An 18,427-nucleotide genomic window follows, 5' to 3' on the forward strand; every position below is an offset into this window, starting at 1 on the left:
CTGTACTGGTGAGAAGACGCACGAGTCTCTTGGCCGTCCATAAGCTCTGTAGCCCAAGCGCAACTCTAACTGTAACAACCGCTAGTGATCATCGTGCAAAAAAACACATAACTGTTTTTTTTTTGTACACTTGTTGTTTATCATTGTTATTACCATTTTTCCTATTTAACATTTGCCAAGTTGATTTTGGGTAATCCCCGTCACATCAAACAGCTAAAAAAATCATGGCCGCTCCTGGTTCGAAAGCCAACGCGAGATCCATGCTTGTGTTCTTCTTCTTCTGCTTGGTCATTGCTGGTCACGCATCGGCCAATGAATTCGCGGAACCAACCAACCAAGACGATTCTTACGATGCTTTGGTTATCCAAGATGAACAAGCGACCGAAGCCGGACGAGAAGATGCTGTAACCGAAGACGAATATTTCGATCAACCGACCATGACCGTCATCGACAACGACAAGTTTCTACGACGTTTGGTTCGAGTTCAGACATTTACTCGACCAATTCGAACCAAAACACGTCCCGTCTGGTACAACGGTCAATCGCCAGTTTCATTCAAATCTTCTTCGACGACTACATCGACAACGACCAAGCCTTCGACCAGCGTGGAACCCATTTCTGAAACGATCCCGACCACCGACATTACCACCACTCCATCGACAGCAGAAGACGTTAACAAGACCGCGACCAACACGACACCGATCGACGACAACAACAGCACCACGATCGAATTGAGCCAATCGCAAGAGGAGAGATGGTTGATTGAAACCTTGGAAGAAGTGGCACAAACTGTTCAAGGTTCTGAACCATCTTCGGATGACAGCCTCGAACAAACTGTTGCGACCGAAGCGCCAAAGGTCCAAGAAGAAAAGTTGAACGAACAGCAGAATAGTTTGTCGTATTCGGCCGCCAGTTCGCCGGAACTTATCGTTCACGACAGCGTTACTAGCACCCCACTTCCAGCGACCATTTCTTCAGCTCCTGTTTGGATCTACCGGCCGACATCGGCACCCAGCAAAGAACCGGCTAGTGTCCTCAGCCCAGCCAAACGCGGCGGAACTCAGCCTCCCGCAAACACAAACGGATTGAGCCGATGGGGCGTAACGGTGAAACCAGGTGTGGCCGGTTCGACGACGGTGCGCAGTTTGAAACAGCCCAACCCAGTCGGGTTAGTCACGGCCTCTAAACCTGTCGCAGACGTTGAACGACTGACGACCACTGCCCATCACAAGACGCCCAGATCGACGTTGGCCAGCCAAATGTTGAGCAAAACGGCCATCCCGTCTACGCAGCAAACAACAGATTGGTGGGTGACCAAACCCAATTTCCAATACGATAATCTGAGCGTGGAAGACGCCGATTACGCCCTAAGTGAAAGCAGCCAAACGACGGGCATTTCAGCCGATTTGGCCGAACAAAATGCCGAACTTCCGCCTCCCAAATCACCACCCCATTTCAATATTTTTTACGCGGACGGGCAAGAAGCTCCGAATAGCATCAAAAATAGGCCTGCCAGTTTTTACCAATCGACGCCTCGTCTACCGCTGTCTGCCAATCCTCTGGTTATCAAAGCGCCTTTAGCCACTAGGACGTCAACGGTAAGGCCCAAAACGACAGGTAAACCAACCACAACGACGACAACTAAACGACCATCGACGACTAAAAGGGCTGCACCCACAACGACGACAACAACGACGACTCCAAAGCCAAAAACGTCAAGACCAAGGACGCCATCGACGACTACAAACAAACCGAAATCAAAACCGACGACCATTTCGACCCGAAAACCGCCCGCCACCATCCCAATCCGGCAGACGAGCAACAGGCCGGACAATGTTCAATTTGTTCGCGTGCCGTTGCCTAATCTTCGACCCCCATTCCCGGTCGATTCGGGCGTAACGGACGAACCGGGCAATTTCCAAGAATTTGTTCGCACCACAACCGAAACGCCTGAAGATCCATTGGAAGTGACGGACGTGTTTGAAATCGATGTCGGTGGCACAGAAATCCGTCCCGTATTTCCGCCCGAATTCGAAGCTGAAGAAGAATTTGGAGCTACTGGTGATCTCACTGATAACACGGCCGAAACGAACACCAGTACGACTGACAGCGGCAGCACTACATCCAGCGGAAGTGAAACAAACAATAACGGTTTGATTGACGAGCAGCAAATTCCTATTAATTTCGTTGTGGTCAACATTTGGAATTACGTCGGAGGTCAATTGACTTTGGTTGGCCAGCAAGTGGTTCCCGCTCAAGTCTTGGCCGGCATCAACATCACGAATGGAGCTACCATCCAATCATCCAGTTTACCTGAGACCATCTTAAGTCAGCTGACTAACCTTTTGGGATCTACCACTCCTTTAACGACATCGACTACTACGACAACAACAACAACTCCGAAACCAACCCTACCTCCTCGTCCTTATGGCGGTGTAGGTAATCCTGCTTTAGTGGGAGTAGGTCCATCTGTTGTGAAAGGACCAGAATACGGGAAACCCAGTCAAACTTACGGCCCACCAAAAGCCCCATCGACGTCTTACGGCCCTCCACCTAAAGCTCCGTCTACTTCTTATGGGCCCCCTCCGCCAGCTGAATCTTACGGGCCTCCTCCTCAATCATACGGACCTCCACCACCTTCGTCATACGGACCTCCGCCAGCTTCATCTTACGTTCCTCCGCCAGCTTCATCCTACGGACCTCCACCAGCTCCATCGTATGGCCCTCCACCGCCATCATCATACGGACCACCTCCATCATACGCGCCTCCGCCATCCATTGCGGCCCCTGCCCAATATTACGCACCGCCAACAACGACTGTAGCTCCTTCATACGTACTCCCTGAACAATCGTACCAACCACCATCTCCTACCCCTTTAGATTTGGAAGCCATCCAGTATCCGACAACGTCTTACGGCCCTCCGCCAACCACAAAAGCTCCGCCTACTTCTTATGGTCCCCCTGTTATAGCCGCTCCTACCATAAACTACGGACCTCCACCTAAAGCTCCTTCCACATCTTACGGACCCCCACCGAAAGCTCCTTCAACGTCTTACGGAGTGCCTTCCGTCCAGATCGGCCAACCCATTCAAACGTCGTACGGTCCACCACCTACACCGAAGCCAATCGATCTTGAATCTTATGCCGAGAAACATCATCACCACCATCACGATTATCATCATCATCAAGCTTCCAACATGGATTATCATCCCGATCATCGTACAACAACAACCACAACAACTACAACAGCTTCTCCAGTGACAATCTCCGCTTATCACGCGCCGCATCAATTTTCATCGGCTTCATTTTCTCAATTGCAAGTGAAGCCTCCGCTGAATGCACCAAACCCACCCGAGATCAATAATCATTTGATCGTCAAAGGAATCGCTAACGCCAATCAAATCAGCAACAACAACAACAACAAGAATACAGCCAAAGGTAATCGTAGGCCGTCCAATAAGAAGAAGCAGGGAGTTAAAGCTGTTAGCACGACCTTACGTACTCCGCAAGGCAATTTGAATTTCGTCGACATTAACAACGGAGCTAGTCCAGGTCCGTTCGTTAAAGGAGGCAATCCATTAGGTGCACTTTTACCTGATTTCATTCTTGAGAGTCTTGGCCATCCGATGTCGTTCTTGCCGCACGAATTTTCACACAGATCCGGACATTTCGCCCCCCGTTTCGAGGACTCCCCCCCCGCAAGGTAATTCCACCATCTCTGTATTATTAGTAGCTTATTAGGTTAAACGAAGTCCTCTTTGTTAATGTTCACTGTTTACAAAAGACAAAAAGAACCTACTTTATAAGTTGTTTCAAACTTTCCCCAATCCCAATTGTTTTTGAACTAGACTCTCCGGCTAATTGGTTGCTGTGAACAAAGCACAATAACAGTCTAACCATTTATATGTTTCCATTTTTCTTTTTTTTTTTTCAGCCGTTCATAACTTGCATCAGTCCAATTCCCGCTCTGACGTTGTGACATCAAGCCGAACTGGCAATGACGGAGGGTCGATTACTGGCCGCAATAGACCTCAACCGTCCATTCAAGGTTAGTTTAGTCCCATATGTTTACTATTACGCGCTATTGATTCAACAACCCAAAAAAAAAAACGCTCATAAGGAAAAAGAAACACGACATTTTTTTTTCTTTCGGGAAAGGGGGAAAAAACAAGGAAGACAACAACCGGAAAAAGAAGAAAAACTACATGATAAATATCTTTGTATTTACGTATTGTGGTTCTGGCAGGTACCAAAAGTAATAACAAGGCAAAGAGTCCCGTTAGCGATGGCGTCACTAGCAACCCCACCAACAAACAATCCAAACATCCGTTTGACCCGCGACCACCGTTTACCATCAGCCGGCCATCACCGTCTGCTATGGGTACGTGAAAATTCGTTTTGTTCGTGCCTATTGAAAAAAATGTAGGGTGCGGAATGATGATCAACATCTAAAATTGATTTTAAATTGCACCATGTTGAATTATTTACAGTTAGTTCAATTGCGCTCTGCTACGCACAAAAAACGTTAATTAAATAATCAGGCTGATGAAAGAAAACTCGATTTGATGGTTGCATGTAGAAGTTTAATCTCTAGAATGAAAACGAATTGAATTATTATAAAATGTGATGGAACGCAGAAATCGCTTTCGGAGATGCTGTTGGCAAGAGGTTAACGCCAGTTGCCCATTATTCATCTGTGCAACAGCCGTCTGAACATCCGTTAGATTTGACCCACGGCAGCCGTCAAGGTATGTTAGTTCTTAATCGAAAAGGATGACTGAGGGTCTTCGAGCGACATCTTAACGAACTGCCCCTTCTGTTTTCGGATGAAACAATTAAGGTATTGCTGACGAAGGCTCGATGGACGTAACGACAACAGCCTCAGCACTGACAACCAAATCGGACCGTGGGCGATTCAACTTGCAAAACGGAATGAAGTTTAACCTTCCGGCTGCGGCCATTTCTGCTGCTGCCTTTTCATTGCCCATTCTGGTTGGCCGCAAACGACGACAAGTGGAACCCAGAAGAGGTCCTTATTGGCAGTTGAAGGAAGAGGAACACGACCACGAAGCAGAGGATGCGTTCGTCCGACATTTCACGGCTGAGAATGAACGAGAGATGCGCCAAAAGAACATTGCCTCATACAATTGCCGACAGCTATCGGTGAACGATGAAAGTGCTGGCGCTGTTGTTCCCGGCCGTAGTGTCGCCACAACTCTTCACCATCTGCTCGTTTGTCCCGGTCGCCAATCCCGAACGCTGAACATGATCTTGCTGGACGGCTTGACCATACGCTGAGTGCACGTCACTGACGTTTAATATTAAAAAAGAAACGCTATTTTCCCGTTATTTGACTATTATCTCTGGCCATAAGCTCTTCTTTTGAAATCCCTAAAATCTCTGTGAGCTGGCTCTCAGAGAGAACGAGAAAAAAGAAGAAGCTGAAGACGAGATTAAGACTTATTTTATTCCTCTTTACATCCGTCCTCCCGTTTCGTACGTTGTTAACAAGTTAATTAGTAATGCCTCAATTCCAATTAAGAAGAAAAATGTCACCATTTTCTCTTTCATCCTATATTATTTGTTGTTTTGTTAAGCTGTTGCTTTCATGTTTTATATATTATTTTAATATACATACATCATTTAGAAAATTTATCGATTCAGACACTGGAATTGTCCATTCTTGTTTTGTTTGAGGAAGCAATCGATTTGCAGTCCACTGAAATAAACACCATTACAGTTAAACCAAATAACATCCGAATTTTTCTGTTTTCTTATGACATCACATCGTTTGTAAGCGTGACGGTCAGCACTCAACCAATTGTATACGTCATGCCCTTTCATGTTGTTTCTTTCATTTCTTCTCTTTCTTGGAACGTTCCTTAAAATAAACACAATCAACGTCGCACCAACGAATGTAACCATACTGTTATCCACGCAGCCAAAGGCAAAAGGTCTGCTGTGTCGCCTCGACGCCTTTTGTCGTATGCGCGATAGACCGTGTGAAAAATGTTTAAGCAACCGACAAAAGCTCCATTCTGCATTCATTCTCAGACCATTGAATATGATGGGGGTCTCGCTGTGTTGCGCAGGAAGAATTGCGGAGCGAACGAGTAGATATCGGTCTCTAACGGGACTTTCGAAAGAAAGAGAAAAGGACTTTCTTGGAGCTTACACTATAATAAGACGAGGACGTTCACATCAATTTATCGCCATTTCGAAACAGGCAGGTGCAGGTACCTGAAAGGGCAGCCAAAAAATCGGCAGTCCTTTTTCTTCATTACAAAATAAAAACTCGCACGATATTGGGTCTACGTACGATCGATAAGATGATGAATTAATTACGTTTATTTCAAAAACGGCTAGTTTGCCGAGAAAACGCTTGGCATTTTCTGAATCGGCGCAAAATTTTGATTATACAGCGTGAGTTTTATCGAATTCCAAGAGATTTTATTTTTGGTCGATTTTGACAAAAGTGAGAAGGCTATAGCCTTCTCACTTTTCCATTTTTGGCCAAAATTTAAATTTCGCTAAAAAAGCATGATTTCGATTCAGAATTGAACGTTGATCACGGAAATCAAGTTTATTTTGCAATTGGCCGTATGGTTTTTTAATGAAACATAAAAAACGAAAAAATAAGAAAAGTCGGGCTTAAAATTTTTTCCTGCAAAAACTGACACTCATCGGAATTGGTTGAGGATCACAGGATATACTCGAAATTGAATGCTGATTCCGGCAAAATTGCTATTCTTTCCTAAAGTTAATGGTTTTTGAAATACACCGAATATTTGACCGAATGCTTGATTTAAAACGCATGCAGTGTATTCCGTATTTCCAAAATGTTTCAAAATTTTGTGAACGCATTTAATTTTGGTATATTCTGTGGTATTCAACCAAAATTAGTGCCGATTTTTGTAGAAACAAATTTTAAGCCCGACTAAATATATAAGCCCGACTTTCTTATGTTTTGCACGAATATTCGGTATATTTCAAAAACGGCTAATTTGACAAGAAAACGCTTGGCATTTTCTGAATCACTGCAAAATTTTGATTATACAGCGTGATTTTTATCGAATTCCAAGAGATGTAGTTTTTCGCAGATTTTGACAAAAGGGAGAAGGGTATAGCCTTCCTACTTTTTCAATTTTGGCCCAAATTTAGATTTGATTTAAAACACACGATTCCGATTCAAAATTGAACGAGGATCACAAAAATGAAGTTAATTTTTACGTTGGATCTATAGTTTTTTTTAATAAACGGAAAAAACGGGTGATAAATGCTGGCGCGCCAGCAGTTTATTCCATTTATTACAAAAACGGCTGGTTTGACGAGAACAAAATATTTTTGCTGAAATCCGCCTTTTATTTTAAGTTAATTACAATCAAATTGAATATTGAAATAACAATACTGAATTTTTTTCATACTCAAAATTAAGCCCGACTTTTTCGACCATTTAAATTTTGTTCCAAAATACTTAGATTTAGCTATAAAAATACATGACTTTGATTCGATTGACTTAATTCCTACTTCTTCAATTTTGGCTAACTTTTAAATTTCATTTAAAATACATGGATTCGATTCAGAATTGAACGAGAATCACAAATATCAAGTTTGTTTTCTTGTTGGGCTGATTGAGGGAAGTTTTTGAAAGAATCATTAAAAACCGGTCGGTCAGATGAAGTTATTTGCTGCTCTAACAGCAATTCCGCTTATTTCAAAAAGAGCTAGCTTGAAGGGAAAACGCTTGGTCGACACGGCATCAGCGCAACAAGCGATATACGACCAAAGATGTAAAGGTACAGATACTATTAATATCCAAATACAATGCCATGTGTATATTTTCATAGCACGCACGATATTGGGCCTAGGTATCACGGCCAACAAGACATCGATGGCAGTTGGCTGCTATATAGCAGGCTATTAGAAAAGGAAGAATGTCTTTGAAACACTGTTAAGTAGCTACGTGGTCGTTAACAGTATAAGACCTCGATATACCAAGACCTTGTCATGGGCTGGGAGTAATTCTCATACTAGTAGTATGGTATTTATCGAACCGTTGGAACAGATTATGACGTGGTGTGTATACCGTTCATCGCCTATTCTGATTTTGTCAACCGTTTACTGTTCCCTAATTACAGCAAAAGGAAAAAAAAACGAAGAGAATCAACACTTCCGATAAAATAAAATCTTTTCTTTTTATCGGCTGGGAACTTCCTTATCTGTTTCTATAATTACACGAATCGAGTTACGAGATAACGGGAAATACATTGTTTCACCATTACAGAGGTTTTTCACGTATGCTCGTCTTGTTTCGCTATCCGTGGCATCTGAACGGGAAAATGAATCCATTCTTTATCGAATTACAATTATTTTGAATATTATACGTCTCCCATAATACCTCCATCTGTAAACCAAATTGTAATGTTTTCTCGAGGCATTCTTAAAGAGTTCCTCGGTCATATCTGTCGTTGCTATCAGCGAGAGTCATAAACCAACGTCGTCAAAAATGTTTCTTTTTAATGGAGAAACAAATTTACTGCAACTTTATTATTTCAACGATATTAAAAACCCCATTGGAATACAACAAACAAATCCATACGGCAAAACAAAAGGTTTTTTTAAGAGCCCATAATTTCACCTGCAGATTCGGACAAACCAATGAAGCTCAAAAAACAACAACAGAGATTATGTAACTCGTACTTATTTCTCATTTTTATAACCGTTTTTGCCAGCCCCACCTGAGAGCATCTAGAAGCAGAAATCTACTGCATTGTTGGCATTGCGACTGCTGCCTGGGTATGGGTAACATCCTGCTCACGCCACATCTGCGTCACCGTTTTCAGCTGAGTGTAGAAATTGATTCCCTATAATGAGGGTCCGAAAGAGGCGTTGAAACAACGAGATCGAATAACATTAAAACTCCATCTTACTTGTTTGCCGTAAAAGTTGGCATCACCGCGGAACGATCCACGAGAGCCGGTGAACGAGAACATTGGCAACGGAACCGGAATGGGTACGTTTACTCCGACCTATTGATTTTGATAAAAACTATATTTAGAATTTTCCTCGCTAGACGAGAAAGACTGTTTTCAATACCTGACCAACATCGATTTCTTGGGTAAATTTCCTGGCAGTGGCACCGTTAGTGGTGAAGATAGCCGTGCCGTTGCCGTACATGTTAGAGTTGATTGTGGTGATGGCATCATCCAGTGTGTCTACCTTGAGGATGACCAATACCGGGCCAAAGATTTCTTCGCGGTAACATTCCATGGAAGGCTGTAAAAAAATCCATAAATTACCATTTTTGGAAAAAAAAAAATGTAACAGTTGTATTATACCGTGACGTCGGTCAAAATGGTTGGCCCAACAAAGTTGCCTTTCTCGAATCCTGGAACAACAATACTGCGACCATCCAAAATGCAATGGGCTCCCTCTTCGATGCCGGATTGAACCAATCGATGAATACGATTCTTGGCCTCGGGAGAAATGACGGGTCCAAGATCGGCATCCGCAATGTGACCTTGGTTAAAGGGAACAAAAGGAGATATAAACAATTTGAAATGCATTCTAAAAACAATTCTAACAATGAATAATTCATCGAGGCACAAAATCCTTTTCAGTAGATATAATTTCATTCCAAACACATTCCAAGGCATACCTGCATTGACTTTCAGTTTCTTGGCTCGTTCGACAAGATCAGGAATCCAATTGGCAGCATCGCCAACAAACAGAGCCGTACTTAGAGCCATACAGCGTTGACCAGCAGCGCCAAAAGCGGCGCCCACCTAATCAACAGAAGGATAAATACGTGATCAAATATAGAGCCATGGCATAATCAACTTACCAACTGGTTGAGGGTATTCTCTTTGTTGGCGTCAGGCATAATGACTCCGTGATTTTTGGCTCCCATATTTGCCTGAACACGCTTGCCACTACGGGATCCTCGTTCGTAAATGTATTGCCCCTGTGCAATGATAAAGGCGATTAGAGTTTCTTGAACTTTTGTTTTTAGCGAAAATGAAACTGGTTGACATACGGCTTGGTCGGATCCCACGAAGGAAATGGCTTTAATGTCTGGATGATCGCAAATAAAGTTGACGGCATCATGGGCTCCGTGAATGACGTTCACTACACCATCGGGTGCACCGGCTTCTCTCAGCATATCAACAAGCATCATGCACGCGCCAGGATCTCTTTCAGACGGTTTGATGACATAAGTGTTGCCACAAACGAGAGCAACCGGGAACATCTATTCAAAGCGCGATTAAGCCAATATTCATTTCCATGTTCACGCATTTGTACCCAAAGTGGAATCATGGCAGGGAAATTGAACGGCGTGATTCCCGCACAAACACCCAACGGAGTCCGGAAAGATAACGTGTCCATATCTTTGGCAATGTTTGGCATTGTCTCTCCTAGCTGAAGACTTGTTACACTGCAGCAATGCTCAACAACCTGAAGGCCTCTAAGTACATCACCTTCTGCATCCACCATTGTTTTGCCTTGTTCAGTAGTGATGCTTTTGGCCAATTCTTTCTGCAGACATGAATGAAAATATGATTACCCAATACATATCAATATTTATTCAATAGATAACTTTATGCATACCATGTTGTTGCGAATGATGTGCTGGTAACGAAGCATGACTTGCTGCCTTGTGAGAATTGAAGTTTTTGACCATGTTTTGTAGGCTGCTTTGGCTGCCTCAACTGCATTTTCCATCTCTTCCTGAGTTGCTTTGGGAACTTTCGTAATTACCTTAATTTCCATTCAAATAATTATTATGAGTGAGGAACAATCTAAACAGTTAAAAATAGTACTTCATTGGTGGCTGGATTACAAAGATCAATCCAATCATTGGTCTTTGATTCCACCATTTTGTTATTAATGAAGAGTTTCGTTGTAGGGACAGCACAATGGTTTCCTCGCAAACTGACATGTTGAAAAGACTTTGGGATCTAAAATATCAGAATGATAATACTGTTTGCTTAAACATTCAAACCAAAATTTTAGTTGTTTTGTTAGAAAAACATGACTGCCAACAGCCTATTGTCTCAACACAGCTGATTACATAATGTGACTACATGTTCTATGAAAATTGAATTAAATTTACCAAAGAGATGTTGCGCAGCATGGTAGCAGCCATATTAAATGAAATTCGTTCTATCACGTCCACGAACGGGATGCTGACCAAAAAGGAAGAACTAAAAATTTCGTGTAATGCGATTTAACAACAGGATTACACGAATGAAAACGGTGCCGGCATCTAGCGATCAGGAATGAAGTTAGGATAACACAGATGTAACATCTGGTTGGCAATGAGATAATGCTGTAGATTTTATGTAAGTGCTCTTCTTGCTTGTTGCCAATGAGTCAGTTCTTCAAAGTCTGCAAAAGTTCACGACCTACAGTGGAGCAATATTCGATGTCATAATAAAACATGATGAATTGGTTTCATTCGTACATGAAAATGGAATCAATATGTACTAACCCTGAAAAATGTGGTGAAAAATTGTCAAGTTCCTTCACAAGCTTGTGGAGGGTGCCATACTAATTACATGGGGTAAAGTGATTATCTTCTACCAATATACCAGCGATTTTTAGCCAATGGCGATTTACAATCCAGCCAGCAAGTCCTTCCTTGTGATTTGGTATGGCTGATGGAGAACAGGTTACTAAAATCTTTTACAGTTAACAAATGACTGAAATAACGTGTGTTCAGATACGCATTGAATTCTCATATGGACATGCGCGGTTAATGGCATAAGAAATGTAAAACTCGTGTTTTCATAAAAAAGTTCGTAAAGGTTGATGTTGCCATTAATCAATTGAATTTAACTGACCTAAAGTACTGACTTCTTTTTCCCCAAATCTCTGTGCACCCATGATTATCGTCATTATGTAGGTTGGTCCATCTTGCGATGTGTTTAGCACGCAAATTTTAATTTAAAGAATGGCTGCTGGTTGGATCCTCAGACATTAGAGTAACAATGATGTCGACCTCTTTAGCAACGCAAATAATGAATGAGAATGCAGTGGAGTTCGTCAACATTTGCCTACATGTTCACGATTTCTTTTTAAGTAAAACTGTAGGACTAAGGGAAGCCATAGTATGGCAGACTGACATCCCTGTCCTACATTTGAAAACTCCACGGGTAATCGATAGAATTGCTAACTTGCTTTACGGATTTGCAGTTTATACTGCAAAAACTGATACTCTGTTTTTATCCTCAAGGTATTAATGTAAAAGGACCCTATATTGAAAAGGAAAACTCATCAACTGAGTATGGGTATACATACAAAGTAATTTGAAGAATGACCGATTTCAAGATGTCGTCATTTCGCTTTAGCACGTTTGATAGAAGGCTAACAGGACATTAGGAAAATGAAAGACATTTTGAATATTGATCAGATTAATAGCTGTACAGATCACGCACGCATTAGGCAGTTAGAGGACATCGCCAACAAATAGTTAAATGCATGTATTCTTCGTTTAATATTCGTGTTATGTAGGCTAAATGGAGAGCGGACTTTTTCGGTTTGTGCTTTACCGCATTGCATCTACTGAATTCGGATGCTGGATCAATATGCTCCAGATGCAACGGATGGAAAGATGACTGAAATGCCAGATAACTAGCACCAAGGACTGAACACGTGATGCATTCGGAAACAACAAACTTCTTGAGGTGTGTATATACTGTAGATTTGAGTTTTATGTGAGGTTACATCATGTTTCTTTTGATATTATTATCTCGGTGGTGCCACGGGTGGTGGCAGAAAATAAGATATATATTGGGTTAACCTAACGACAACGTCTTATTTCTTTTTGCCCGTGGGTCACTGAAAGGAGTGCCCCATCGGTTAGATTTCCAACAACTACGACAACTTGGTGAACGATAATAGAACATAAGCCAATTATCTCCGTCCCTCCTCGTTCTCTGTACCTCCTGCATTTTCGGCGTTTCCATTTGCACTTGTACGACAACGCACCTCGTCACGGTTGTCCCCTTCGTGAAGAAAACCGGACAGTGCAACGTGTGCAACTCAGTCTGGTGTTAAGTCCATCAGTATAGTTTGAACAGTTGCATGAGTTAATCAAAACTCTTTGTCCTCTACGAATCTGCATTGAGGTATGGGTTTCACTAACGGTTGAAAATATCTTTTCATAATTTTTCTTTTTCTTTTCACGTAGCCCTTCGATTAAACTCCGATTCGAAATGGTGAAACGCCAACCGAGTAGCGGAAATTTATTGCCAAAACGTTCCGTACCTTTCGATCACGGGATCACGGCGGCTTTCCTTCTCATTTTTGGTTCTTTCGGTCTGGCACTCGGCGGTACCATGACGGGACTGTCCTACGGCTACGAAAAAAGAGACGGCTTTACTTCAGTGGTATTTTAGTTGTTTCGTGGATATCATCTCACATTTTAATTTTTCATTTCGTTATTAAAAAAGGCCGAGTCTTATAACCTACGTTGTGACATTGCCGGCCCGGTCATATTGGCCAGTGGTGGAATCGGCATTCTCTTGGCTTTGATTCTAATCTCAGTTTTTGATGTTTGTTCTCAGCCGGAATGGTCCAGTTGCGAAGCTGCTCCGTCAGTGCCTAGCGTCTCGCACGGTGTTGAAATTCATATCGATGGGAATAACAGCACAGCAGGTGGACGTCGATCTTATTGAAAATCGGTTCTCGACACCGGTTGATTATGTCTTTTATTATTAAAATTGAAAAGTTTCTGCCCTGTTTGCAGTATTTCGGTAATTTAATTTAAGTAATCCCCTTTTGTGTTTATTGCCACACGCCACAAGCGTAGCGCAAGGAATTGATTCAAAGAATTTAATAAAACCTGATTTCGTTTTACGATTAAACAGAAAGAATGGCTAATTCAAAGATAAATAAATGGAGAATTTGTGTATTGATGGTAAATTTCTTTCAACCATAATAGTACAGTATGCTTGGCATGGGAATGAATTGCTATTGGTGGGGATATAACTGTGCATGGTTAGAAAAAATTTCATAAATCAACCGAAACATTAGAACAATGACAACAATTTAACTGATGTTTCATAACGAAAGATAAACAGTATACATGCAATAATGCCCTGTAGATGGGTTGAAATTTTTGGTTAATGTAAGTACACACTGCTTTGGACGAAAACTGAGTAACAAAATGAGAACTGGATAGTTCTTGCTGCTCGACTAACTGAATGTTTAACAAATAATTAAACTAAACCGAATCCTTCGCTTCCTTCGTTTATAGCTATCAACAATGCTTTTTCGAATTGTTCGTAGTTCTCGTAGTCAGGCAAACATAGCTGATTGAAACTAAATTGTTAGAAAAAAAAAGGTGTCACATTATAATTCGAAAACTATTGAGTAAGTGAAATTTTACCATGTATGAGCAGTTGGAAGAGTTCCAAAACAAGGTGAAGCTGCGATTTGAAGTTTGGGTGAGAGTTCCGCCAATCCACCAGGAGGTAGCTGCGAAGATCCCGTGGTAAACTGAAGCAATCGTGACATTTCCTCTGTCCCAAAATTAGTGACCGCCGTCCAAAACCAACAAAGGACTTTCTGGAATTCAGGGGAAGAACCAATAGCTGCATGGTGTGCCTTCATTTCGGCAACGCTATAATCACTTGTGCCGCAAACTAGCAGCTAACGTGTACAATAATCCATTAATGAACATCCAGTGATGTAAATAGTTTCAATTTTAGTGATACCTCAAGCTCGTTCTCATCGAAAATGCTGAGGAGGTTATCTGGCACCAGTTCAGACAATCCCCGGGTAAACGCATCCACTTGATCTCTGACGGAATTTACTAACCGATGCTGCGCTAGAGCATCAAGGTATCGATGTTTGTTGGCGTTGCCTACGGGTATCCTTGCACCGCCTGGGATCAGTTCCACGGTCTTAAAAAAAGAGAAATTCTTAAAGAAAGAGGCCGGAAGAAAATCAAAACCAAGATACCCGTAATAGTTTTCCTTGTTCATCATACTCTTCTTCAGCGAAAACAAGTTCCATATCCGTAACGTCGTTCTCTTCGATGTATTTAATTTTTGATAGGAAAAAAGGCGGGTCGTCATGCTCGAAATATTTGTAATTGATACGAAGGCCTATCAATTGGGCAAGAAACGAACGGGTAAAACGCGCTTTAATAAGCTGGCGATACGCCGCACCCTTAATCAAAAACAGATTTACAATAAGTATAGATCTGATTGATGCTTTGATTCTACATTACCAGGGACGACTCATAGAGGCATTTACCGACCAGTTTGCCGGCAAATTCGTAGTGCTTTAGCTTACACGAAGCGGGTATCGTTGGATTGGGATGAACTAAGGCCTGACCATCGTCAGAAAAAGTGGTAAACATACCGCTCTGTCTTCGATCGAATATGGCAACACATAACAGTTCGATCCATTCACGGCGCAATCCTCCCCAGTCAAGCCCTAATGGGAGAAATAAAAGGTAGAATTAAAATATAAGACGTAAATCGTATGGTATTTTCACCTTGTTCACCGATGAAACTAATTTCAAAGTTTCTGCACCAGTCGGTTGTACTGAACGACTTGGTCAGTCTCATCGACTGCAAAAGAGTTTAATTACTCGCGGTTTGAATTAAAGGCAAATGATAACAACGCACCGATTCCAAGATCTTGTCCCTTTCGACGCGGAGTAGCAATTTCTCATGAGGCTTTTTTTGATGAAATTTTCGAATTTCTTGATAAAAGAAACCTTGCTTGTCTGTAAAGGTTTCCGAACCACCTACAAAAGAGAATAAATTAGCATTCCAAAAATCCAATTTCACATTAGTAGTAGGTAAATTGACCGATATTTTTCAACAGATAATGGGCAAAGGATGCAGCCATTAGATGAGCTTCTTTGCTGGACAGTTCCACGACAAACTGTGCTCCGTCTTCAATAGTCAGCACAGGAAACTCCTGTTTATTGGTGCTTTTAAGAAATGTGACCTTAACGAAAAAAAAAGGGTGAAATAGCTTTAGTCACTCAGCCAAACATGATAATTCAATACCTTCGTTGCTGGGCATAAGCGAAAGGTGGCCAATCGTTTTGGAATGATTCCAAGAATATATTCTTTTAAGGCGATTTGTTTTGGTAAAACGGCACAAAAGACCTTCTTGTTCTTGGTCCATTTTTCTCCGTTGATGGACAGCAATTTCGTTTCATACGTGGCGGTTCTTGCTCCGAGAGCCTTCTCGACTTGAATGGCTTCACTTGTCGACAGCGCTATCATATTGAATTCTCCTTTATTAATCACATTATTGTCCAGCTTAAGGCGGATTCCGTAAATGCCTTCTTCGTTGAAAGTAACATTGATGATGAGCCGATGCATTAACTCTACCCAGAGCCATTGAACAAGGGGCCGCACTACATCTGATGAGGTGATCGAATACGCTTCACACGAAAAAGCGTCTAGCGCTTTTTGTTGTTCCGGAGCATCATGATTCCAAGAGCAATAGTTGCCATATTCATCGCGAGGTTCTAGCAATAACTGGTGAGGAGATCCAGCAGTGCACACCACCATAGATGTCGGACGAACAAGGGTAGTTTTCGAGGGATCAGGTGATCCTGGTCGGACATGTTTGACGAATGGACTGCCACGGATGGGAATAGATCCCAAATTCACATCAATATGATATTGTCCAGCTCTGCGAACAGTAAATGTTGCTTTGACCAAATTGACATCAGTTGCCAACGAACCCCCAATCTGTACTGCAGCAGCAACTTTGTTGGCTCCCTGCCTGATGTTGATACGTATAGAATCAGCGTCGCTGACTGGATATGGCCTTCTACTCCAGCGTTGGAAAAACTGTTGATCAAGGTTATTTTTTTATCAACAATTATTTGCAGAAGCAGATATTAATTCAATAAAATTGTACCTCAACGGTAAAGGAAACTGTGTTCCCAACCATCAGAGGCTCATCCCAATTGAAAACGATTCGAGCATTCTTGGCCAGTGCCCTGTTTCCACTAAGCCACTGCAAGAAAGTTTGTCTGATATCTGCATCGATGAAAAAGTCGATTATTCCATGAAAGAACGTTCCGTTCAAAGCGATTGGGCAAAAAGCACGAGTCACACCACAGCTTATGGCCAAACGGCTCACGCCCCATAGGATAAGTAGAACCACTGCGACATCTTTCACTATTTTCGAAATCAAAAGATGTATAGTAGTTTTGGATGATCAAAGTATGCCTAAATTTGTACCCCATTTCCAAGCTGCTTGTTGCGCAGATCCTATCAGAACTTTTTCTTTTAGCTCCGGTAATTTGTTTATATCTACGGGAAGAGTATTCCGAGCCAACAGCCATCGCTTTGCATCGTCAGGGCCGAGAAGAGTTTGAATTTTGAGATCCTCTAATCTGTAGACATCTTCTAAGTTTTTCACTCCCAATTCTGGCAATCTAACCATAAATAATAAGAATAATATTGATAGGACAGAACCAAAAAATGAATTCAAGAAAGACAATAAAATACTATAAAAATTTACCTCCCAGCAAGATCAAGAAGTTTTGAATCTTGTAGCCATATACAAAGAACATTTGTTTCTTCCTTATTGGTCCCTTAACCGATGAGATTATAAAAATATTAGTCATCTAGATGGCATAATAAGAGAATACTTTCACTACAGCAATGTGTTACCTTGGTTTTCAGAACATTTAAAAAATAGGTTATCGAGGTTATTTCTTGTGTTCTTGTTTGCTCCAAAATAGACAATCACTCCAACTACGTACGTCACTAATATCCACCAGCCAATGCAACGATAGTCGACCGGCATATTATTACTCTTTTATCAAGCTAATGATTTCATGCAATGAAAAACTTTTCTCCACTCTCCATGTTCTTTCAAACCTTGAACATTCGTCACACTTGTGTACGACCGTAAGGAATTCGCTACATTCACTAACGTTGGACAGCGGTACACAAGTGCAAATGTTGAATAATTAAGAATGTCTATTTGGAGAAGACTGATGCAGAAGTATAAAAATAACTAGAACGGAATGATAATTTCAGGAATCAAATCAAGTCACTTGTTGTACTTCAGATTTAGAACATCCAGACGACAAAGAAATTTTTTATTTGTTGTCAACTTTAGTTCAACGCGAATCCGCTAGGAGACGGCCTCTCTGGCTTCACTTAGGCAAAACCACATAACGGCATCATCTAATGTTCTGCTAAAGGCAGTAAAAATTTTTGTCACGTAAACGCCTGAGATTTTATAATATTTTCGCGTTTTGTTTGTAGCTTAGCAAGCGGATAATGACTTGTTAAGTAGATGCCAAAGAAAGCCGGAACTACTCGTAGCTCTACTTGCTGCAATTCCCAATCAGGGCCTTTCTTTGAAAGAATAAATGCTGGGACGAAAACACATGTTTAAAACATTTTTCATTGGTCCTGCTTTAGATGTA

General features: G+C 41.7%; 4 protein-coding genes across 5 annotated transcripts; 2 read left to right on the forward strand and 2 right to left on the reverse strand.

Moving 5' to 3' along the window:
• On the forward strand, window positions 1-4,282 carry LOC130690933 (mucin-2-like). Its single transcript, XM_057513806.2, has 3 exons — window positions 1-3,703; window positions 3,935-4,048; window positions 4,247-4,282. The coding sequence occupies exons 1-2, from the start codon at window positions 225-227 to the stop codon at window positions 3,942-3,944; spliced, it is 3,489 nt and encodes a 1,162-aa protein (XP_057369789.1). The 5' UTR covers window positions 1-224; the 3' UTR covers window positions 3,945-4,048; window positions 4,247-4,282.
• A 4,246-nt stretch (window positions 4,283-8,528) lies between these two features.
• LOC130690949 (probable methylmalonate-semialdehyde dehydrogenase [acylating], mitochondrial) lies at window positions 8,529-11,273 on the reverse strand. Its single transcript, XM_057513829.2, has 11 exons — window positions 11,114-11,273; window positions 10,821-10,958; window positions 10,609-10,758; window positions 10,303-10,536; window positions 10,037-10,249; window positions 9,845-9,964; window positions 9,659-9,785; window positions 9,339-9,520; window positions 9,097-9,276; window positions 8,931-9,029; window positions 8,529-8,864 (listed from the first exon to the last, which is right to left on the reverse strand). The coding sequence occupies exons 1-11, from the start codon at window positions 11,144-11,146 to the stop codon at window positions 8,763-8,765; spliced, it is 1,578 nt and encodes a 525-aa protein (XP_057369812.1). The 5' UTR covers window positions 11,147-11,273; the 3' UTR covers window positions 8,529-8,762.
• A 188-nt stretch (window positions 11,274-11,461) lies between these two features.
• Window positions 11,462-13,882, forward strand: LOC130690946 (uncharacterized). 2 transcript variants are annotated; one of them, XR_009001128.2, is made up of 5 exons: window positions 11,462-12,155; window positions 12,236-12,686; window positions 12,848-13,130; window positions 13,193-13,391; window positions 13,455-13,882. XR_009001128.2 is itself a non-coding variant. In XM_057513826.2 (3 exons), the coding sequence occupies exons 2-3, from the start codon at window positions 13,218-13,220 to the stop codon at window positions 13,677-13,679; spliced, it is 399 nt and encodes a 132-aa protein (XP_057369809.1). In that variant the 5' UTR covers window positions 12,764-13,130; window positions 13,193-13,217; the 3' UTR covers window positions 13,680-13,865. The 2 variants fall into 2 exon arrangements, 1 of the variants encoding a protein (XP_057369809.1); XM_057513826.2 differs by lacking the exons at window positions 11,462-12,155; window positions 12,236-12,686 and having other exon boundaries at window positions 12,764-13,130; window positions 13,455-13,865.
• A 14-nt stretch (window positions 13,883-13,896) lies between these two features.
• LOC130690936 (apoptosis-resistant E3 ubiquitin protein ligase 1-like) lies at window positions 13,897-18,089 on the reverse strand. Its single transcript, XM_059497323.1, has 14 exons — window positions 17,878-18,089; window positions 17,661-17,816; window positions 17,509-17,581; window positions 17,226-17,422; window positions 16,900-17,162; window positions 16,032-16,829; window positions 15,828-15,969; window positions 15,642-15,763; window positions 15,509-15,584; window positions 15,239-15,447; window positions 14,968-15,177; window positions 14,721-14,909; window positions 14,393-14,655; window positions 13,897-14,325 (listed from the first exon to the last, which is right to left on the reverse strand). The coding sequence occupies exons 2-14, from the start codon at window positions 17,794-17,796 to the stop codon at window positions 14,223-14,225; spliced, it is 2,781 nt and encodes a 926-aa protein (XP_059353306.1). The 5' UTR covers window positions 17,797-17,816; window positions 17,878-18,089; the 3' UTR covers window positions 13,897-14,222.
• Between the last annotated feature and the right edge of the window lie 338 nt (window positions 18,090-18,427).

The sequence above is a fragment of the Daphnia carinata genome, chromosome 1, assembly GCF_022539665.2.
Source record: "Daphnia carinata strain CSIRO-1 chromosome 1, CSIRO_AGI_Dcar_HiC_V3, whole genome shotgun sequence".
Taxonomy (NCBI): Eukaryota; Metazoa; Arthropoda; class Branchiopoda; order Diplostraca; family Daphniidae; genus Daphnia; species Daphnia carinata.

What these genes read in the sequence shown, in the direction of transcription:
- LOC130690933 (XM_057513806.2), top strand. Translation starts at nt 225, where the DNA reads ATGGCCGCTCCTGGTTCGAAAGCCAACGCGAGATCCATGCTTGTGTTC.
- LOC130690936 (XM_059497323.1), bottom strand. Translation starts at nt 17,796, where the DNA reads ATGCCGGTCGACTATCGTTGCATTGGCTGGTGGATATTAGTGACGTAC. An exon ending in ACAAGCAGCTTGGAAATGGG is followed by an intron (nt 17,163 to 17,225) that starts GTACAAATTTAG and finishes TTTCGAAAATAG; the next exon opens with TGAAAGATGTCGCAGTGGTT. An exon ending in GGGACAAGATCTTGGAATCG is followed by an intron (nt 15,585 to 15,641) that starts GTGCGTTGTTAT and finishes ACTCTTTTGCAG; the next exon opens with TCGATGAGACTGACCAAGTC.
- LOC130690946 (XM_057513826.2), top strand. Translation starts at nt 13,218, where the DNA reads ATGGTGAAACGCCAACCGAGTAGCGGAAATTTATTGCCAAAACGTTCC. An exon ending in GAGACGGCTTTACTTCAGTG is followed by an intron (nt 13,392 to 13,454) that starts GTATTTTAGTTG and finishes TTATTAAAAAAG; the next exon opens with GCCGAGTCTTATAACCTACG.
- LOC130690949 (XM_057513829.2), bottom strand. Translation starts at nt 11,146, where the DNA reads ATGGCTGCTACCATGCTGCGCAACATCTCTTTG. An exon ending in TGCTGCGCAACATCTCTTTG is followed by an intron (nt 10,959 to 11,113) that starts GTAAATTTAATT and finishes CTGATATTTTAG; the next exon opens with ATCCCAAAGTCTTTTCAACA. An exon ending in GAAACTGAAAGTCAATGCAG is followed by an intron (nt 9,521 to 9,658) that starts GTATGCCTTGGA and finishes CCTTTAACCAAG; the next exon opens with GTCACATTGCGGATGCCGAT.